The sequence below is a fragment of the Myotis myotis genome, unplaced genomic scaffold (assembly GCF_014108235.1).
Source record: "Myotis myotis isolate mMyoMyo1 unplaced genomic scaffold, mMyoMyo1.p scaffold_m19_p_2, whole genome shotgun sequence".
Lineage (NCBI taxonomy): Eukaryota > Metazoa > Chordata > Mammalia > Chiroptera > Vespertilionidae > Myotis > Myotis myotis.
Genome location: NW_023416324.1, coordinates 75567931 through 75591657, shown reverse-complemented (window position 1 = coordinate 75591657; position 23727 = coordinate 75567931). Strand labels below are relative to the sequence as shown.

At 40.7% G+C, this 23727-nt stretch overlaps 1 protein-coding gene across 2 annotated transcripts in view; it reads left to right on the top strand.

Annotated features, from left to right (window-relative positions):
• CDKAL1 (CDK5 regulatory subunit associated protein 1 like 1) overlaps positions 1-23727 on the top strand; it is a 686928-nt gene that overhangs the window by 542921 nt on the left and 120280 nt on the right. For both annotated transcript variants that reach the window (XM_036348426.1, XM_036348425.1), the window contains one exon: positions 12822-12884. In XM_036348426.1, the coding sequence (XP_036204319.1) occupies positions 12822-12884 (63 nt within the window). The remainder of the gene's footprint in view (positions 1-12821; positions 12885-23727) is intronic.

Genomic DNA, 23727 nt, shown 5'->3' with positions numbered 1-23727 from the left:
CGGGAGCAGGCCTAAGCCAGCAGGTCGTTATCTCCCGAGGGGTCCCAGACTGCGAGAGGGCACAGGCCGGGCTGAGGAACCCCCCTCCCCCCCCAAGTGCACAAATTTTTGTGCACCGGGCCTCTAGTAATTAATAATAATACAAGAATAAACTCTGTGTCCCATACTCACAACTGTAAACCTAATTTTGCCTGCCCGTACAGTAATTTATTCTTGCCACCAGATTGACTGTAAGGTCTGTTGAGTCCAGTGACCTGCTTTCCATCTCACCAGGGCAGAGCATGGTCCCTGCAGCATGATGGGCAGTAATTGCATCAAATGAATGAATGTGTCATTCAATTAATAACTAAGTTTTAGAGCTTGGAGAATGGATTTTAGATATAGAGGCTGAGGACAGGGACAAAAAAACATAGGAGGAATCAGAACACCAGCTGACTAATAAGGGAGGAGTGACCAAGGAATGCTGAGATGGCCTCAGTGCACAGAAAGTGTCCAAATGCCTCAGGGCACAGGACTGGATTAACATAGGGTGGGTAGCAAGAGCCTGTAGGGAGAAGGAAGGACAGAAATAGGGAAATGGAGATTACTAGAGTTGAAGTGTGTCATAAACTGAGAGTTTGGAGGGAAAGGTGACTTGGTGGATAGTTTGAAGGATCAGAAGGTTTGATGAAGGTAAAACCAAAATGTTGAGGGATCAAGGGGATGTCAGCATTTCTCAAACAGCTCCCATATGCAAGGCACTGTAATACAGTGTTGTGGAGGGAGGAGGTGCCACCCAGATGACCAGGATGTGGATTTTGCCCTCAAAGAGGGGTTGGCACACTGTGAAAACAGTAGAGTTCTGTGTAGATACACAGTCAAAGAGTTCTTTCTGTTTGGGGGATCCATCGTGAAAGAGGTGATCTCTGACCGGGCTCTTCAGAATGAATTTAACACTTGAAGATGGTCGGGAAGGCATGCCAGGCAAAGGAGATAGCATTGGCAAGACGTGGCCTCAAGAAAACACAGGATCTGCTAGGAACAAGACGTCTTTGGTGTTAGTGGGGAAATGTGGCCAAGCCCTAATGCAGTACCTAAAATTTGATTCTCTGAGTATTAGGGAACCCTTGAAGGCTTTAAAAGAGGAGCATGGCATTGGATGACCATGCACTAGAAACCCCACTCTGGCCTCAGCACAGAGCCTAGGTTAAACAATGCTTCTAAACCCTTGCTTCACTATAGCATCACCTGCAAAGATTTTTAAGAATTTCAAATCCGAGGCTGTAGCACAGATCAATTAAATTAGAATCGGTCATTACTATTAATTACTATTATTTAAATCCCAAGGCGATTTCAATGTGCAGCCAGAGTTGCACACCAAAGGTTTAGAGCAGGGGCTGGAAAACTCATGCTGTAAAGGGTCAGATAGTCCATACTTCTGGCTTCACAGGCCATGCTGTTCCTGTTGCAGTCATTCAGCTCGGCCACAGTGGCACAGAAGCAGCCGCAGACAATGCATGAAGCAATGAGCATGGCTATGTTCCAGTAAACTTTACAGAAGCTGAATTCCTTATCATTTTCAATGTCACCAGCAAATCTTGTTCTTTTGGGTTTGGTTCCTGCCCCCCCCCCCCTCAGCCATTTAAAAATGTAAAAAACAAATAACAGAATATACAAAAAAAGAGGTGGCCAGCTGTAATTGGCCCACATGTCATTTTTGCCAGCTCTTACTGTAGAGGGTAAAAATTGAACCCAGGTAGTTTAGGGGGAAAAAAAATATTACTACCATAATCCAGATGAGAAGTAGTGCTAACTCTCTTTTGTGGCCCATTATAAATGCAGAGTGAAAAATAGGTGATACTGACTTGATATTTATAGCAACTCTTGTTCTTGTGTGTGACTTCCGAGCACCCCAAAGTTGTCACACAAAGGAACTTGGGATGAACCATTGTGCACATCTAGTACTCAGTACTGTGGACTTTGTCTTGTCACTTTGCAGGGTTTTGTTTTATATTGAAAGGCTGCTTCTTTTCTAACTTCTTGTGAAGGCTATTCATTTTAGCAGCATCTGTTGCTACCAAGTAGTTAAATCTCCTTCCTTTTCTGTGGCAGCCTTGCCTTTGTCGCCAGAAAATGACCTTTCCTTGCAAACAAATGCTCTCTTTAAGACAACAAGGGGAGTTTGATATAGGAAGGTAGGCTGCCTGCATTGTCCTTAGGGGCTGTCCCTGAATGAATGCAGGCAGAATTTCCTTTTTGCATTTCCTTGCAGCTTGTGTTGCCTGGTTAGGGACCTGCCACCCCCACTGTGAAAATGAGAGGCTGATTGTACACCTTCAACGCCACTAGGGTGATTTTAGAAACCATAAGGCTGCAAAGAAGTGTTTCCCACTGATATCCGCTGTGTTTTAGAATAAGTGGTACATTTCCACATTTGCCTTCTTTATTTTATGTGAAAACCATTATAGTTGGGAGAACAAATTCACTTTATCTGTTTTCTAACTTCCACTCTTAGAATTCTGCTGTTTTAATATCCTCTAAGAAATGCTTTCATGCCACACTCACTACCCCCCACTTCATCCCCCCTCCAGTGCCGATTTGAGAAAATAAAGAGCCTGATAACTCTCCTTGAGTTTGCTGTAACTGGAGGGGAAAAGGAGATTCAAGACCACAATCCGGGTCAGCAGCAAGTATGGTCGTTTCAGTTATCTCGCAGATCTTACTAGAAAGGAAGAGGTGTAAAAATGTGTAGAGTTAGAGCAGACTTTCCAAAATTTTGTCTACCATCCTCAGTTCTTTCCCAGAGAACGCGAAAGTACATGGTGTGTGTGCCTTATAACGCAAAAGCAGATGAAATTTTGAAGGGTTTGTCTGTTTTCCCAAGTATTTTTGGTTATTTGATCACCAAACATATTTCACATCATTGACTTTTTAAATTGATTTCTAAATCTTGAGGTTTGTTGTAATTCCAGGGACCTGTTCTTCCTTCTCTAGGTGATGTTGAATCATTATCACCGCAGGGACACAACCCAAATATTCACACTATACGAGCAGGGATGTGATTGAGTGCCGATAATGTCAAGTGCTTTTAATTAAGCTTCTGATGTTTTAGACATTGATAACAAAATAAAGGTGCAGGCTTATTAAATTAGCTTTCCATTTATTTTTCAGAAGCACTCACCAAGTAGGGAGCTACATAGATAACAGCAGCCGTTCTCTTCAGCCAACGCCTCCGGGTGCCCCAGAGGAATTCCTGCTCAGAGTCCATTTTTGAGCAGAGGAAGAGGTTAGGAAATAAGGCAAAGCTTCACACATAAAGCAGAGATTAAGAAGGAAAATGCCTGATAGAATTCAGAATCTAGAATGGCAGGAGCTAAAAGGTGTGGGTTCCCATCCAGAACAATAAAGGTTGACATGGGAAGAGAACTTAGGAATCCTCTCTGCCACTCAGCCGCATGTCGGAAAACACAAGAGCATTTAAATAATGGACTTTCCCGTTAAATCAGTGCCACTGGGGACTAGGACTGGGGCACTGGTATATTTTAAAGACACCCTACTGATTCTAACCTGCAACCAGAGCTGAGCACTACTGGCCTAATCCAAGGGCCTCATTTTACCTATGAAGATACCTGAGCAGACACCTGGCCCAAGGTCAGAGAGCTGCTATTCGCTTGGATTTTAACCTCTGTTTTCTCTTCTTATCTCATTCACTGTATATACTCCCTGGGTGATCATATCCCCGCTCCTGCTTTTAATTATACAAATAGATCCACATCTCTCTTCTAGCACCATCCTTCCCCTTCTCTCTACCTTCCTTCTCATTCTCTCTCCAAATGTTTCACAGCAGCCACCTCACACTCATTATATTCAAAACTGAATTCCCCTCCTCAGTCCAGTCCTGAAATCTGATTTCTTTAGGTTGCTTCCATCAGCACAGGGTACTTTTCTCCCCTCTGTAATCTCAGCCAGACATCGTGGTCCTTCCTCTGCTCTTCCCTCCCTGTGTGCCTGTCCATCCTACCTCCCAGCTGCTTCTCTCACCCATCCCACCTGCCTTCCTTGCCCCGAGCTTAACGTGATATGTTTTTATTTTTTCTGAACCACTACGACATCCTCTCACACCACCTTTGGCCTCTAGCCTTGTTTCCACGCTTCATCTCTAATACCAGTAGGATGCTCTTTCTGAAACACAGATTTGATCATTTTGATGAAACTGTCATATTTTGCATCATGTGCACTAATCATTTAATCATTTCTTCGATTCAACAAAGCTCCCACCTTACCTCCCTGTCTCTGTGTGCCTGTACCCAAGCTACTTTTTTACAGTTTATATAGATGCATAATCTGTCTACATACTCAGTTCTTTTATTTTGGCTTTTATCAAAAACGGAACTCTTCAGTAAGCTACGGTATAATATGTTCCCTCTAGACCAGTGATGGCAAACCTTTTGAGCTCGGCGTGTCAGCATTTTGAAAAACCCTAACTTAACTCTGGTGCCGTGTCACATATAGAAATTTTTTGATATTTGCAACCATAGTATAAAAAAGATTTATATTTTTGATATTTATTTTATACATTTAAATGCCATTTAACAGAAAAATCAACCAAAAAAATGAGTTCGTGTGTCACCTCTGACACGCGTGTCATAGGTTCTCCATCACTGCTCTAGACAGAACTTAACAGAGCAAGCAATGCCTGTCCCCTGACACCTGGAGCCTGCCCCTGCAGGAAGTATAATAGAAGATGCCACAAGGAAACTCAGACCTACCTGAGTATCAGCTCACATCCTTAGTAGTTGCTTCAGTTACCTCTTAAGGTTTTCTGGCTACTTCATTTCTTACCCCTGATGCCAGTGTCTCTTTTGCATTTTGTTAACCCCTGTCCTCACAGTGACTCTCTCAGTTCCTGACTAGTTCTTCACGAAGGACTCCCTGACCCTTAGTCATGTTTTTATCTTGCACCTCTTGGCTATTCAGCTCTTTTGCCTCAGGCTGTGATTCTCTGAGTTCCCTTCTGAATGCCTATCATGGCAAATAGCAACTGATCAGTCCTTGATCCCTAGCCTTTATTGCCTGGAATTTGGGAATTTGTTTAGAACCTAACTCTCCTAGTCCCTCGGAGACTCCCCTTGGTATTTGTCCTACCCCATCCTGGCCTCGTCTCAGTTGCATCTGCCTGACACAAAGGTCAGCTATTCAGAACCTTACTGTCCAGTTAGCAAGTTGTCTTGGTTTCTTATCTTTCCACTCTGACTTTTCTGCTGCTACTTGCCAGTTGATTGATTAACCACTTCGTAGGCTCTCTTCCAGAAAGGGGTCAGGAAAAAAATAAGTACGTTGAAACTCTCCTTTCTTACCATATCAGTTTTATTTAAAAAAAACAAACAAAAAAAACTTATTTTAGTGGTTGCCCTAGAGTTTGCAATATACATTTACAACTAATCACATAATACGAAACTACTTCACAGACAGTGTACCTTATAATAACTAGATAATCCTAATTCCTCCCTCTCCTCTTGTATAATTGCTGCTATTCATTTCATAAATACATAAGCATACATAATTGAATACACGGTTGCTGCTGTTTTTTGAACACTGTTATCTATTAGGTCGATTAAGAAAAGTTTATTTTTCCTTTTTTCTTCTTCAATGCTCTTCATTAGATAGAACTGAATTTCAGACCTATATTTTTTTCCTTCTCTCTAAAAAACTTTAACATATCTTTCAGGGAAGGCCTACTGGCAATGAATTCCTTCAATTTTTGTTTGAGAAAGTTTTTATTACTCTGGATAATTTCACAAGGTACTGAATTCTAGGTTGGTGATTTCTCTCTTTCCCAACTCTTAAATATTTTACTCCATTCTCCTTTTGCTTACATGGTTTCTGAAGAGACTCTGGAAGTAATTCTTATCTTTGTTCCTTTATAGCCAAGGTATTTTTCTCCCTGGATTCTTTCAGGATTGCTGGGGGCCGGTCCATCCTTGCTGTTTCAAGGGACCTGGCATATATGGCATACTGTTCTTAATATGTTTGCTCACCTTCTTGGCACTATGTGTTTTAACCAAGGTCACCTCTCTGAGAAAGGTTGTTTCCCCAGGTAGGGATTTTCCCCTGAAGTTAGGGAGGGAATAAAACCCCTTAACTAAGTGCCAGGCGGGGAATTAATCACTTTAACTACGAACAATCATGCTTAAGCTACATAATCTTTACTCCCTGGAATGGAGATAAGAAACGCCCTAACCTTTGGAATAGAGATTGATAGGATTGGAATCAACTGGTATAAATACAGATGTAACAAGACAACAGGACACAGAACTCAGACACAGAACCTAGACACAGAACCTACACAGAACCTAGAGACAGAAGAACTTCGCTGGAGAGAACATGGCAAAAGATCCTGGACAGAAACTGGAAACAGAACCTAGAGACAGAACATGGCAAAAGATCCTGGACAGAAACTGGCAACAGAACCTAGAGACAGAACCTAGCGAGAGAACCTGGCTGAAGATCCTAGAGACAGAACCTGGCTACAGAACCTGGCAATAGAACCAGGCAAGAGAACCCAACCATGCTGATCAACTGAACGCTGCCTCTGTGTCATTCCTTCTTCGCTGACTCTGTCCACACCTTTGGGGACCCCTGGACCTGCTGGGGTTGGCCCCCAGCACAGGATTTTCTGTTTGATTACTATAATTTGAAAATGATATGCCAAAGTTTTCTTGGCATTTGTCCTAGTTGGTGTTCTCCAGTCTTCCTGGATCTGTGGTTTGGTGTCTGGCATTAATTTGGGGGATATTCTCAGTCATTATTGTTTCAAATATTTGTTCTCTTCCTTTCTATCTTTATTCTTCTTCTGGTATTCCTATTGTGCATATGTTACACCTTTTGTAGTTGTCCCATAGTTCTTGGATATTCTCTTGTTTTCGTCTTTGCTCTCATTGCTTTTTGGTTTTCAAGCTTCTATTGAGATATCCTCTAGCTCAGAGATTCTTTACTCAGCCATGTACAGGTTACAAATAAGCCCATAAAAGCATTTATCATGTCTGTTAGGATTTTTTTAGCTATAGCTTTCGGGGAGAAGGCCAGGGAGGGTCTTTCTTAGGATTTCCATCTCTGTGCTTGCATTGCCCATCTGTTCCTGCCTGTTGTCTGCTTTATCCATTAGAGCCCTTAGCATATTAATTATAATTGTTTTAAATTTCCAGTCAGATAATTCCAACATCTCTGCCATGTCTGGTTCTGATACTTGCCCTGTCTCTTCAAATTGTGTTTTTTGCCTTTTCTTATACCTTGTAATTTTTCTTGATAGCCAGACATGATATTCTGGTTAAAAGGAACTGCTATAAATTAGTTTTGAGTTATGTGGTGGTGAGGTGAGCAATGTGGTGGTGAGGTGAGGGGAGAGGAAGCCTTCTCTCTATTCCTGTGACTAGATCTCAGTCCTTCAAAGGGCCTGTGCCTCTGGACTGTGATCTTAGCAAGTGCCCCTCAGGTTTTCCCTCCCCCAGCCTTAGCTGGGACAGGAGGGCTGGGTGGGCTGGAGTTCAGGATTGCCCTTCCCCAGGTCAGTTCTGTTCTGATGATTATACACCTAAGGGCAGGCCTTGTTAAGAAGAACAGAGGACTCTGGTATATTTCATAATGCTTCCTTTCCCCCCTCCCTCTGCCAGAAGGAAGCCCAGGAATTTTTCTTTGATATTTACTATGGGAACCTGGTTGAGCTCCTGCAGATAAATTTCACAATATTGTGTCCCTGTCTCCATCCCCTCCCCAACAACTGGATCCTCCTGGAGTTCTTCACTCCCTGAGCTGTCTGCACTGAGCTCCAGCATTCCTTTAATTGCAGTTCAGGTTTTCCCACCTAAACACTGGTTCCGGTGGCAGCTTCACCCTGCATCTCTGCTCCAGGCAGCTGCATTCCCTGCATGTACCTGTTAGTCTCCAGTCCTGGGCCTGCAGTTTTCCCTGTGCCTGCCCCTCTCTCCTGGATCCAGGAAGAGCTGTTGCTTTTCAGGCTGTTCAGTTTGTTACTTGTTGTTGGGACAGAATGGTGACTTCCATGCCCCTGACATGTGCAGCAGAAAACTGGAAGTTAGTACAATGAAACTCAATTCTGCTATTTTGGCTGCTTACCACCAAGTATGATGAAGGCTTGCTGAAACCTTTATATTTTATTATAATAATATAGTGTAAGCATATCAAACTCTCTGAAAGCTCATATGTAGATTTTATCACTTTTTGAAAATCCATATGTAGAAATGAAGTCCATAGTGTTATTGTTTTGCCTTACAATACTATTTTATTTGAGAAAGCTTTAATCTACAAGTAGAGAATGAGCACAGAAAGCATTGAAATAGTTTGGGGAACCAAGAGAAGTTAAATTGGAAGATATTGTTACAATTTAATTGATGGTATAACCTCATCTTCAAAATGTCTATTCTCATCACATGCAGAGCCTTTTTCAGATCTGAGATATGCATACCTTTGATTAAAAGTAAAACGATTACATTGTCTGGAACCCTGAACTATTAGAACTGCTCCATTGATTGGGGCCTTTAGTTTTGTTTAGGTTTGTCTGAAAAGGAGTATAAGCCTGGGTATAAAAGGGGTCAGCCGTGTACTCTGTCCTTGAAGAGTGAAGTATAAAAGCAATTGAGGAAGTACTTGTAGGATGGAGATCTGCAGAGGGTTAGCTTGTCAGAAATCTAGAAGTTTCACCAAATTTGCATACTGCCTCATCTGTTAAACCAAACTGCAACCCACGTAACGTCAGGACTTGGCATGTAGTTACTTTTTAAATAAAAGTTCTCATCTCTGTGGCCTGGGGATTGATGACCAAGGTGACTTGAAGGTGGCTCAGACAGCTGTGGGAGGGATGTCTGATGTACTCACTGTACTTTGGCCACCCTCGTTACAGGTTCATCACACAACTTGTTTAACATGTTTACTTTTTAAACACTTGGAGAATTAACAGGTGGTTGCATGACTGAGCTGTTTGTTTTAACAGGCTAAAAAGTGGGAGGTAATTTAGACACACTCTATGATGCAATAGGAAAATACCTAATTATTCTGTTTTTGGCTCAGCTTTTGGTTTCAGTTAAAACTAGCAAGGCTCAACAAGCCTATTTTGTAGCATAGTAGACTTAACATTGTCTTCATATGAGAAACTGGCTCACTAGCAATAATGGTCACACTCTATAGTTATTTGTACATGAAACCCTCTACATGGCTTTAGTGCTAGAACTTAGTGAAGGGTCTCCTTTCAGAGTATCTGTCATAAGCAGTTAAAATGTGAATACAGAGGGCTCCTAAAGTCCCCTGTCTATTTCAGCATGCTGTAGACACCAGCCAACTTATGTTTTCTGTCTGAACATAGAATACTCAGAAGGTAAAATCCTGAAAACAAGACAGCTAATGGTTATTTTGCTGGTTGTTCATCTTGATATGTCAGGATATAGGTTTTGATTCTTTCTTGAACTGTCTTCATTAAGCAATTAAAAAGAACAAGGAATTTTACTGGATAATTGGTTGTTCATTTGGTTTGGGGAGCTTACCAGCAGACATAGACATGGTCAAAGATAGACATTCAAGATCAGGGATGGCTAACTTTTCCTGTAAGGGCTAGAGAGTAAATACTTTAGCATTTATGAGTCATACGATCTCTGTTGTAACCACTCAATTCTGCTGTGGTAGAATGAAAGCATCCTATATAATAAAAGTCTAATATGCTAAGTGTCTGGTCGTCTGTTCGTCCATTCAACCAATCAAAGAGTAATATGCTAATGATATGCTAAGGCTTAACCTCTCACTATGACGTGCACTAACCACCAGGGGGCAGACAGTCGACCAGTTGACCAGTTGCTATGACGTGCACTGACCACCAGTGGGCAGATGCTTCAACCAGTAGGTTAGCTTGCTGCTGGGGTCCAGCCAATCAGGACTGAGCGAGACAGGCCGGACATGCCCTGGAGCCCTCCCATGGTCTCTCCCCACTGGCCAACTTCCTGCATCCTTCCATGGCCCTCGGCCTAGCCTGCGCCCTCTTGCAATCCAGGAACCCTCAGAGGATGTTGGAGAGGTGGTTTTGGCCCAATACCGCAGGCCAGGCCAAGGGACCCAACTGGTGCACGAATTCATGCACCGGGCCTCTAGTTCATAGATAATACATAACTGAATGTCTGTGGATATGTATCAATAAAACTATATTTACAGAAACAGGTGGTGGGCTGGATTGGCCCATGGGCCATCATTTGTCAACCCCTCTTCTGGATCCCAGAAGATATGCCACTGGGCTATATCACTCTAACATCACAGGAAAAAGAGCCGTAATTTTCAGTAAACTGGACTAATATATATAACCTTCAATATTCAGAGCCAAAACTTCACTGTACTTGTATATAATAAATTTGTTGTCAGAAAAAAGAACATTCTTTCCTCTCTGGCTTCTTTGGGGGCTAATCTGAATAGTGTATTTATTTATCATTTATACCCCATTTCCTTCCCAAAATATTTGAGGTAGCTTATAATAAAATGCATCTTTAGCTATCAAAATAGGTTCAAAAGCCACAAACAAAGGCACACAAAACAAACTGAATATTCCGTATTCATTGCCAACTCAAGCTGGTAGCTCAGCCATCTCTGGGACTGAACAGACCTGGAGACACCTCCTAAGTTTAAGACTGCTTTGCTCCCTCGTTTATCTTCTCTAGCATAATTTCCTTTCTGAAAAAAAAAAAAATTCCCCATGTTTTAATTAATTTTACCAAAGGAAGTGTTAGTATCCGTCATTTTTCTTGTGATTAAAATATAAGCCAAGAACTGTTACACCAACTAAGTGGGTATATGGGAATGAAAGAGAAAATTATAAGCTAATGAAAACTTTGATGGCAAGTGACCTGTTCAGAACAGATTCCAGAGCTCCTAGAGCCAAAGGACTGTTTCCGGTCAGTTAGAGATCCATCTCTGCTGTCTGGGGAAAAGGAATGTTAAATTACCTTAGAGTCTGATGGTCAGAAGCACACCTGAGAGATAGACCAGAGGAGGTGGGAATTCTGGCTGAGCGGCAGGGAGGATAACTCTCAGTGGGCCTCATTTACCTGGTAGTGGGATTAAAATCAACAAAGTAGAACCAGAAGCAACACAGGGATAGAATTAAGGGCAAACTGGCCAATCTCGTGATGGAATGTTAGTATGTGGTAGTGTCTAACTCTATGATGTACAAGAAATAAATTCCATAATAGACACCTGTGAAGATGTTCAATGTCTGTTTTAAAAATGTTTTATCTGTTCTATAAATTTAGAAATGTAACAACCTATAAATGGAAAAAAGAAATTAAGAATTTCCGACTTAAGCTGTAATTTCCACTCACTCTAGGTGAGAAGGCAAATTGATACAATGTTTTAGGGAAGGGAGCAGTATGGCTGTATCTATTAATGTAATAAACATACATACTGTTTGATTCTGCAACTGGATTTTCATAATTTATCCTTTAAATATCTTCCACTCACCCTAACCGGTTTTGCTCAGTGGATAGAGCATCGGCCTGCAGACTGAAGGGTCCTAGGTTCGATTCCGGTCAAGGACACGTACCTTGGTTGCGGGCACATCCACAGTAGGGGGTGTGCAGGAGGCAGCTGATTGATGTTTCTCTCTATACCTTTCCCTTCCTCTCTGAAAAAAACAAAATAATGAAATATATTTTTTAAAAAAACAACCTTCCACTCTCATGCCCTGGCCAGTTTGTTCAGTGGTTAAAGCATTGGCCCGAGAATTCCTGGTGAAGGGTATGTACCTGGGTTGCAGGCCCAATCCCAGCCCGGGTCGGGGCACGTGCAGTAGGCAACTCATCCGTGTGTCTCTTTCATCTCTCTCTCTCTCTCTCTCTCTCTCTCTCTCTCTCTCTCTCTCTAACAGAAAATAAAAACTTTCACTCTCAGTCTGGCAGATATTTGTGCAAAGCTAATCATTATATTTAAAAATTGAAATGAATTGCAGGAAAAAAGTTCCAATTTCAGTCACTCAATAAATATTTGTTAAATTAATGAGAAAACCATGCAAGGCACCTGAATTAGATAACAGTGACAGACCCAAGCTGTGACCTGGGGCCTGAAGGAGGTATATTGTTTAAATAAGTGGTTCTCAACCTATGGGTTGCGACCCCTTTGGGGGTCGAATGACCCTTCCACAAGGGTCGCCTAAGACCATCGGAAAACACATATATAATTACATATTGTTTTTGTGATTAATCACTATGCTTTAATTATGTTCAATTTGTAACAATGAAAATACATCCTGCATATTATTACGATTCATTACAGTAGCAAAATTACAGTTATGAAGTAGCAACAAAAATAATTTTATTGTTGGGGGTCACCACAACACAAGGAACTGTATTAAAGGTCGCGGCATTAGGAAGGTTGAGAACCACTGGTTTAAATAGACAATGAAGTGACCAATTTAGCGTAACAGCAGTTGATATTACAATGAAATTCAGAGGTTTCTTTCCTTTTCTTTTTCCTTTTAGTCTCTAAGTTATGTGTCTATAAATAGGGTTTTTTTATGATTAATGTTGTAACTATGCAACCTTCTAAGTGGCCTGGCTGGTCTGTGACAATGACCCACATAACCATCAAGTGGCTTTGGTTTCTAATTTCATCCACATGTCCCATGTTGACACTGGAGCCCCTCACCTTGCACAGGGAAGAATATCTCAATACACATTATCTTAATGCAGATAGAGAGACAGAGAAATAAATATGGAGAGAGAGATATACATATAGGTACATATGCACATGTATGTTTTGCCACCTATCAACTCAGATGTCTGTGTTTTCTTCCACAGAAAAAGCAAAGAACAAAAGATCTTTCTCGGGTATTTCACTCTTACAGTCCGTATGATCACAAGGTAAGAGATGCATGTGATTAGCGTATTGGGTGGTAGAGAAGTCTTTCTGAATGTATGGCACAATGTCTCCTGGTATGTAGTGATTTTAAAGTATACTTACCACTTACCATTTCTATTTCTATCTTAATTTCCAACTCTATGTCTTTAAAAGAAACCAGAAAATGTGTATTTTGAACTAAAATAATTGTATTTTATTCACATTAAAATCTAGTTACATATTGTCACTGAAATCTCAAAGACTGCAAAGACAGGTTTGGGGGGTTTTTTTGTTTGGTTGGTTTTTTTTTTCTTTTCATACTAAACAATGTCGTGATGGACTTGGCTTTTGGATTGGTACAGATAGTTGAAATATTAACTGCCAATTCTTGGTTCTCCATTGCTCCTGATGGAAAGCTACTTTCCGAATAAAAACCCTAACGAAAAACAGTGCATAGCATTATATGTGAAATACCCACTGCCAATAGTTTTGCTACACAGAAGACCAAATTGTGTAGGGACCCTACGCATCCATCCCACAGCTTGATGTACCCATGGCCAGCTCTGATTCTTTAGAACCCCAGCTCTCCACTGCCTGTATTTGAAGAATTCCCAGACATCTTTTTACTTATAAGTATTTCACTATATTTGTAAAAGATCGGACTCTTTTTAAAAAACCACACGTATAACTGTTTTTAAAGAAAATGCTCAATATCGCAACTTCATAGGGAAATACATTGCGAGATTCCTGAGAGTTGTGTAAAACTTCTTTATCACGTAAGATTCCAGTAAATCTGTTAATTTGAGGTGACTTCAGAAGCAAACAAAAAAGTTGCACCGTCGAATTGCTAATATAAACTTAAATCTTTATCTATGAATTTACAGGGAGACATTTGGTGGGGATTTTTTAACTAGCCAAAATAAGTAGTGTGAAAACTACTTTCCTCAGCTCAGAATATGAAGATGTCTGGATTCAGGAGGGGAAAATCATGCCAGTTGTTCATAAAAGTTGAAAGAATTTGAATAGCTTCTAGTGTTTCTATCGTGACCAATTTGACTGAAGTCCAAAAATTTTTAAAAGAGATGTTTATGCTCCTCCATGTGACCATCGCTATATACATAACTAAAAATTATATCATTTCAAGTTGCTTTTTTGAAGTTAAGTCAATCAGTTTGCAGAATATGGCCATTTGTTTGAAAGAGGTTGAGAGAACTCGTAGTATCTGACAATGCAGGTGGAAGGTGCAGGCTGATAAGTAATATACGAAAGCAAAAGGAATGTGATTGGCCAGGTTTCTGATGGGAAAGTTGCATTTTTTTAGATGAAGCCATGTAATGAACATAAATGCAACAGTGGCTAAAGTTAACATTTAACAACAAAAGGCTGTGACAAATGTTTTGCCTGACTTGTCTAAATTTTGCCCACTTCTAACATTTTTTAATTCACAGTTAAGGGAAATTCCATTATTCTTTTATTAGAACCCTTAATGGAACTTGGCCATTTGCAGCTTCTACCGGCTTCCTCTTCATATCCTTTGTGGCATTGTATCAAAGTCACCTCAGATTATTTTGGCTTCCCTTGTGAAGACTTCATTCCTCTACAAATTAGTCATCAGGCAACGAGGAATTGAATATAAATGCTAGATGGAGTTCCTTTTGATCTTTGCTTTAAGATCTGTAATAAATTATTATAAGTAACTGGACTGCCTATGAGTGATTTTTGAAGCTTCCAAGGTTTGGCCTATTGGCATTCTGATTTATTCTGTCTGTGTGGTGAAGGAAAAGGGAAAAGTTTCCTGCTAGGCAGCTCTCCTGCCCCTCAGTAGCCTCCTCCCATTTTTCTAAGCTCCATCCAGACAAATCCAGCTGTATTACTTTTAACCTTGTCTCTTGTTGATCAGTGTCCACAAAGATGAAAATCACAGGGACTGCATAATATGCACTATTTTCTCAACCTCAGAATGTTTCTTTCTCCCCCCCCCCACCCCCGTAAATAAAATAATAGAGGGTTCTGATTCAAGTTACTTTATCATTTTAATTAACCAATTATATTCAAACAAATTCGTTTTCTAGGCAGATAGGTTTTAGTGTAAAATACTTAAAGGGGTAGTTAAAGTTGGTTAAAACATGCCATGCTTAATATAATTTGTGGAGTGATCTTTAGGTTAAATATGTACATAAATCATAAAATTAAAGCTTTTATAAAATAAAATATAGGCTGTGTTGGATTTGTTTTCAAAAAGAATTCAAGGAGGGGAGTGGGTAGGGTAGAGTAAAATAAGATTGGCCAAATGTTGATTATTGAAACTGAATGATGGGTTTGTGGGCTAATGGTCCTATTCCCTGTATATTTTCTATATGATGGAAATAGTGCATAATGAAAAAGATGCAAAAGAAAAATAAACTATGGTCTGCTCCCAAACGTGAATGTTATGATATTCTTTTCCTCTCTAGCTAAATTCCTTTTATTACTAATGTTTCCCTTGATGTAAATGTATACCAAAGAAGGACTACTCCGCATTTCAGTGGGCGTGTTATGCTCAGAAAACTCAGAAATGCACTCCTGTTCTGAAGTGCCATAATTTCCGGGGGCTTTGTCCCAAATTATAGTGGGTCACTTAAATGACAGCCTTGCCTACTAGCAACTGTTGAAACAGTTGTAATTACAAAGTATAGTTGGTGCAACTGTTTTGTTCTCAGTCAGTCAGTTATATTTGCTCTTCTTTCCTTCCCCCCAACCAAGATTGCTCCTGCCTGACCCCAGACACAGGAAAGTCACCAGGTTAAACAGACGTGTTGTTTGAGTCTGGCCAGGTGCGGTCCTTAATGGTGCTGCTCTAAAGCCATTGTTTGGGTTGTAAATGGTCAGTTGGTTTTCTCTTAAATGCTGTTGCAAAAAGCAAACAAAGCTTAGAACAAAATGTGCACTCAGAATGAGCCTCAAGGGAAATACCTGATTCATTTTTTTATACTCCAAGACAAATTTTCCTGTAGACTGGAAGAATTTCATTCCGGACTATAATCTCTGATTCTGTGTCTGTTTAAAAATATATATATTTTTCAGGAGTTCTTATAGACAAATGCAGAAAGGCTTTCACCAAAGCTAATTCCCATTTATCTGTCCTAATAAACGGTAACATTGGTAAAGGGAATTCAAAAAAGCAGGTAATCTGATGGCATTTTGTTAATGTATTTCTTCTGTTATTTTAAGAATCATAATAAACATAGCTCGTAATTTCTGGAAACACACATACTGACTACCAGGAAAGGTTCAGGGTCACAGGCCTTCAAGGTCACAGAAAGCCAGCTTGGAGTTGAGTTTTCCTTTGGATAAGTCAGAGGTAAGTAGAGTAGGGTATAATTAGAACAATTTTATGGAAGCTATGCGAATTAGCAAGTGCTTTCTGTCTTTGGCTTATACTATGCATATAAAAGATGTTTCTTTTTCCCTTCCTTTCTTCTTTTCTTTCATGTTAGATTTTATCAGAATTATGTGTTTAGGGGTAAATCTAGATTTATTAGCCAAACACAGGTGTTAATAATCTGCTCATGTAGAAAGCTATTATAAAATATGAAAATGCTTGGAAAGAAAAAGTTACAAAATTCTGTTTGGGTTTACAGTGGTTCTTAACATGTGCACAGTTGACTAAGATCCTAAACACAGTTAACCTGTATGAATGCACATATCCTAGACCCGTGGTCGGCAAACCATGGCTCGCGAGCCACATGCGGCTCTTTGGCCCCTTGAGTGTGGCCCTTCCACAAAATACCACGTGCAGGCGCGCACATACAGTGCGACTGAAACTTCGTGGCTCATGCGCAGAAGTTGGTATTTTGTGGAAGAGCGGTATTTTGTGGAAGAGCCACACTCAAGGGGCCAAAGAGCCGCATGTGGCTCGTGAGCTATGGTTTGCCGAGTTGAAGTTTGCCGACCACTCTAGACTATTAAAAGTGAGTGAGTCCTTAACAGGTTGTCACTGTTATAGTTTCTGTATTGTGTGAAGAGGGCTTCTTATTTTCTTTTAGTGACTATTGTTATTTTAATAATTTTCTACTCTTAAAGATATAAATCAGTGGACACACACGAGAAGTAACATTATTATATAGCTCCTGTATTGGTGAAGTAAGCTTTTCTTTTTCTTTTGGTGACTAGTTTCATTTTAATAAACTTTCTACATGCATAGACATATATCAGTTGAACTGTAAACAAATTCATATGTGTCAAAAAAACAAACAGCTATGTATGAAGACACTTGATTAGTTAACCAATGAGTAAGATAGAAAAGGAACGTGAGTACTTTACTCAACCAGGGTCTTTTATGCAGTAATCTCAGCTCAGAACCTTCAGATAAGCTAGCCTGGGCCCAGCCTGGCAAAATTATTCTTTAATTCTCCTTCCCCACTTCATTACTTCTTTAGTCCCCCATCTACAAACAGTCCATTTTTTTACAAAAACAGTCCTAACAAACAAATATGCCTGGTTTCCCAAACCACAGTCAACCCTAGCAGCAGTTAAAAAGAGGGTGGTTATTGCTTCAAGAAGTCAGAGCTCCATTAAGAAGTGGCAGCATGCTAAATGAAGGCAAGGCAAAGGCCATAAAAACTGTAAGTCATTAACAGAGGAACTCTAAAAGTGCAGCTGCCCACAACCACTTAATTTGGACCCAGATACCCAAATATCCCTATACATTTTAGTAGTTCCAGGGTAAAATAATTGGCCTAAATTGCATCAAGAAACAGATGTTTTATTTTAAAATAGTAGAGATGTGTATAACCTACTTTTAGAAACATCAATATTTTAAGAATAAAGTTTATCTTGAAAACTCTCTTAGGAACAGCTGGATAAATGAAGTATTACTATGGAGAGTGGTTTAATAAGAAAGAAATAGTGAAAGAGTGGTTGAACATGTGTTGATAGTTGGGTAAAGGACAAAAAGTGTGTCTGAGCATAAAAGATGAGGAGAGTAAAATCAATATTCTACCATATTATCCTATATAATAAAAGCCTAATATGCAAAATGACCAAACAGCAGAATGACCAGTCACTATGATGTGCACCGACCACCAGGGGGCTCAATGCAGGAGCTGCCCCCTGGTGGTCAGTGCGCTCCCATAGAGGGAGCGCCACTCAGCCGGAAGCCAGGCTCATGTCTGGTGAGTGCAGTGGCAGTAGCGGGAGCCTCACCTGCCTCCAAGGCAGCACTAAGGAGCAGCAAGCAGGCGGGCAGTAAGGAGTGAGGGCTCCCGGACTGCGAGAGGGATGTCCGACTGCCACAGGTAGACATCCCCCGAGGGGTCCCGGACTACGAGTGGGCACAGGCTGGGCTGAGGGACTCCTCCCGAGTGCATGAATTTTTTGTGCACTGGGCCTCTAGTTCATTATATAATTAGATACTGTAAAGATATTGATGTTTTTGAGAATTACTATAAAGTATTTTTATCTTTACGATTACTCTAAACATTTCCCTGGCTGGTGTGGCTCTGTTGGTTGAGCATTGTCCTGTGCACTGAAAGGTGGCCAGTTCAACTCTCAGTCTCGACACATGCCCAGGTTGTTAGCTCGATCTCCAGTATGGTTGTATGTGGGAGGCAGCCAATTGATGTTTCTCTCTCACATAGATATTTCTCTCTCTCTCTTTCTTTCTCCTTTTCTCTCTTGCTAAAATCAATAAAAGCATATTTTTAAAAAAATAGATTACTCTAAGCATAACTGGAATGGAATAATAGTAAGTAAGGTAAAGGTATATGCATTTCAATTGCAACATTAAACATACAAACAATTCATATGTATTTCCATAATCTACACATTTAAGACTACCTTAAGAACTGTTATTAATACGAACATGTCTGGGAATTCATATCCACTAGTATACAGTGATATACAGTAAAAAAACAAAACAAAAAAAAATGGAACCTTCTCTGCAGCTTTGTTTGGACAGAAGCATATAGCAAAAATCTATTTCAAAAGTCTAGGGGGTGGGGCAGTCTTGGTTTCTACCACTGTCCTTTTTTTTCTAAGAGACTAATAGTCTCTGTGACATTGTTTCATAAATACATATATCATACCTAAAGGGAAAAGAACAGTTTTATTTTGGAAACCATGTATTGATTTACATTTCTCCATTAATCAGATTTATCTGGCGATTTATGATAAAAGTCACTTTACCCAGCTCTTTATGTTTGAAGAATAATGGCCATTTGACTCAATCCTGAGGCAGCCACAGCATTGTCAAGCCTTCATTATCTCCTGGGCTTTGAATAACATAATGTAGCAACAGAGTGCTTTGAGTTGTTCTAGAGAGGGAGATGGGAATTTGGATTGTTGCCTGCTGGCCCTGTTGAGCTTTGAGCTATCTGCTGTCTGGAAATAGCAAATTCAGTTTTTAATGGATCCGGCACTCTATGATAGCCAGATTTTCATGGCACATGCAGATAAAGAAACCAGTTATTGATCTGGCATGTTTACGCCATGCTTAAAACAGTCCTCGGCAGCAGATTGTCCAAAGCCATTTGTGCACTTAACTCTATTCCCCATCTTTGGCAAAGATGAAAAAATGTTTAAAAAGTAATTTTAGGGATGTTGCTAAATATCGGGAATGATTGGATAAATGTCTAATTGATTGAGTTCCCTTCCTGTTACATTTTCATATGTCATACTAAAACCATGCTCGGGGAAGTGAGCACTTTAGTGAATACTAAACCCATTTATTGTTGCCATCAACTCCGCTCTAAAGCCAAATGGATAACTCAGCCTCAAAATAACGGACGAACTAAATAAAGCAGCTCTCGGTGCAAAAACTTTGCTTTCATTTGTTAGAGCACCTTGTTTTTCAAGGTGACCTTGCAGTTGTCACAGAAGGTGCAGACACAGCTCCCCAGTCAAGATCTGTAACCACCTTGTGCTTCCCGGCCTCTGCCAACCTGACCCAAAGCTTTGTCCTCAATTTTTAACACCCCTCAGCTTGTGATTCAAGTTCAGCAGCAGATCATGTTCTGTGAGCCTAACTTTGATATTATTTATGTCTTTTTCTCTTTTACTTCCACCATGACATTGTTCTAAAAATTAAACATATTTACATGTTAGTTTAATTTATTTTGTTACTATAACTGCAGGGATGGGTGGTATTGGAAGGATGTGTAAATGGCAGAGATTTTAGTGTTGCTAAAATGAGATATCTGGAGACCCATAGATGCCAGAATTTGGCTCTGCCAGTTACCCTGAGGATTGACAAGGAGAATTGAATCCAACTGGATAATTATTATTGTTATTGTTGTTGTTACTCTTCAACTGTTTAAAGCACACCATGTAACTGGCACCATCCCCAAAGCTTTACATGCACACGTGACTGATTAAGCTTTATACCAACCTATAAGATGAGTACTCTTAATATCTCCCATTTTACAGATAAAGAAACTGAGACATGGAGAGATTAAGTAACTGCTCAAGGTCACACACCTGACAAGTTATACAAGTTATAGAGATGTGTAACTCCAGAGCCTATGCCCACAACTTCTGGGCCACATGGAACTAAATACCCGCAGCATAAGATGCTCTAACCAAAGGAGGACTGACCAACACACCTCAGGCTCAGGGCTGAAGTGGCCTTCTTACCCTGCCTCTCTTGTCTAACCTCAACTCTCATTGTAAATAGGCGAAAATTTGGTAGAAATAGAAACAGCATGTGAAAAGGAATAAGGAGAGACAGAGGACAGCAATAGAAGAGCACTGAGGATTCATTGAATGACCTCCCTGTAAAGCAGATAATTAAGCAGCTAAGCTTATCCTAAAAATGTCCTCCCTCACCTCCACTCTTCTCCCACTTGCTTCATTCACCACCAGCCTGGGGCAAAGGAAACTCGATTGATTTAAGCTGGACATCAAGGCTAATATCATCAGAGACTAATGAATGAAGATCAGGCACTGCTGGGCACTGGGCTTCTAACAGAGCCCAGTCTAACTGGCTTTCCTCCCCAGCCCCTCAGTGGGGTAGGAGTAGGGTATGTTGGTGGCACCGTGGTTCCAGCCAAAGGATTGGACTCCTTTTTACCAACACAACAGGGCGTGCTCACGCCAGAGGAATAGGGTGAGTCAGAACCTAAAACCTAAAGCACAGAGAAAGGTTGAGGAGAGAACCAGCTGAAGTCACGATACCTAGAAATGAGAAAGTAGCATCAGGCAGGCTAGAAACAGGGAGAAGGCTGTCCTGTTCCATTCAGCAGGACACCAGTGAGCATCTGGAACTTCTCTTTATGAGCAGGTGGGGTCATGACAGAAGACAGAACGTTTGCCAGGTGATTATTTAAGAATGTCCTATCTAGTAGCATTTTCTCTCCCCTCCTCCTCCCCACCCAGGAACTCCCAGGAATATTAGGAATAGGGGAAAGCAAAGCTCATGATCAAATCCTTTGCAAACACCCTATCTAATAAAAGAGTAATGTAAATTAACTGTCACTCCACCATAAAGATTGCAGCACCATAGTGGCTGATGCGGGACACTGGCGGCAGCGCCCCAGCAATGCAAGCCCAGTGTCCACGCCCTGGCCGCGCAGAGGGAGGGGAGGGGAGGGGACTCGGGCTGGAGGCCAGGGCGAGGGACACTGACGTCATTGCAGGCCGGGCTGAGGGGGGACCCCCCCTCCCCCCGCGCATGAATTTGGTGTACCAGGCCTCTAGTTTAGTGTAAAAGCACTGATTTAAAAATAGTCAAAGAAGATCTACATAGACATGGCAGTTACTGTATTTTCAAAGTATTAATCAAATCTAAAAATGTCTCGGTTCCTACTGTTACTGGTGATACACTGCCACTATGAAACTCCCTGGGATGAGGAAGAACCCAGCAGAGAGAGCAGAGGGCCTGCATGGAACCAAGACCAGAGAACATGTAGGCACCACCTCCCCTGGGCAAATGCCTCCCACTGCCCTGCCAGCCTCCCCCTGCTCGTCCTCTGTCATAAGTCTTTGCACCCAATTGAAATGCCCATACTCATGCCCATTTCCTGTGTCTCCACACTTATGTACACTACCACGAACCAACCCTTCCCATCCCCATTGGGACAACAGACTTGCCTGGAATACAATCCACTTGATCTGTTAGTGAGCAAAGAAAAATACAGGGCACCCAGTTCAGTTTGAATTTCAGGTAAATAATATTTTGTTTTAATATATGATCACTACAACATGTGTGACATATTTATACTAAAAATTTATTCATTTATCTGAAATCCATGTGTAACCGATGTCTTGTTATCATCTGGCAGCCCTAGTTATATGCCCACTACATATTTCACTTGGGTGCATTGAGACAGAAAGATGAAAAGGAAAACAGCCAAAATGGAGAGAAATAAAAAATTATCTTAAATCTTCTGCTGTGTTTAATGTGAAGGACCTGAGACAGTTGGTTCCTAGGCCTCCCTCCATCCTGATATAATGTGCCTGGCCTCCCGTCCAAGGCTGACACCTGTCAGATGTAGTTCTTCAGACATTTCCTATTTCACTTGAAAAGATGAAACAACTTACTCATTTGACTTTGGTTCTCTAAAATCTGATGACAGCATTTTCACCTGGGGAGTCTGTCAGGAGAGTTGCTTGGAAGGCACCAAGCAGTTAAATTAAAAAGTGCCCATACCTTATCTTCAAGGAAGAAGAATTTTTATGTTCCCCCTGAAAAATACACTTTGTTTCTCAGCAGCACATTATCATAAAATATAATTCATGACTTGTGTGTAGCTGAAGTTATTTTTATTGAGATGCGCTGAGAACAGTTGTGCTGGTGGTGCTTAAAGCACATAATGGAGGCATCCATTAGGAATGAGGAAGCTATTACTGCCGTTTCTCTTCTCTAGCTCTGGGCTCTAGCTGTAAGGCTGTCGGGAGTCCTGTGATTGGTGGAGTGTGGACTGATGCTGACTGAGGACGGGCTCCCAGGCCTGGTCTGTGTCTTCCTCAGCACATTATGAAGGCAGCTGAAAAGCCCCAGTCTCCCTGTCATCTCACATGATTACCAGCCTTCCATACAGACTCTGACTTGCACAATTTCCACAATTCTCCTGACAAAGAATAGTGAAATGAAAGTATTTCCATGGGCCAATAATTCATCCTCTCTAGGGTTTTTGTGCAAGATTAAGAAGACGTGATTCCAGTTAGCATCTATTGTGCTTTTTAAATGTGCGCATTAACACTCTTCCCTTCAAATTGGAAAGCAAGAGAGTTTTAGCATCTGGGAAGAAAATAAGTTACCAGCTTCTTTTTATGGTTGTTAATATTTTCCATTATTTAACACTCTACCTTTGGGTGCCTTTCAGAATTCCAGAGGTATTTTAAATCCACATGTGTCAAATGAAAATAAAGGAGTTTTAAAAACTCAAGTTTTTTTTAATTTAATACAATTATTATATGGAACACATGGGTAAGAAGGGAGACTTTCACTTTTAATTACTGTAAAGTATAATAATGCAGCTGCTATGCATAAACCAGAAATCCCTCTAATTCAGTGTAGACTTTTTTGGGCGGGGATCGTTTTAAAGCTGCTTGTTTGTCTTTTCTCACTTTTTACTTCTTATCAACACTCGTTTTCTAATTTAACTTAAAGCAACATTTAAGTTGATGTAGTGGAGGTTGTTTGGCTTGGCCCTCCTTCCTACACGGGCACTTACTTTCTGTTGCTTTTTCGGTTTGTCTCAGCACCAGCTGATTATCTTCCCACCAGATGGATGATCTTCCATTCTTTGTATTCATATTTATTACTATTCCACTTCCTTTTGCATTTCTCTGCACAATTTCGTAGATGTTATTGCTTTATACACTCCATTATGTTTCTGCCAGTGGGTTTAATTCTTAAGGTCTTCTACCTGGTACCTTCTGTTTCTG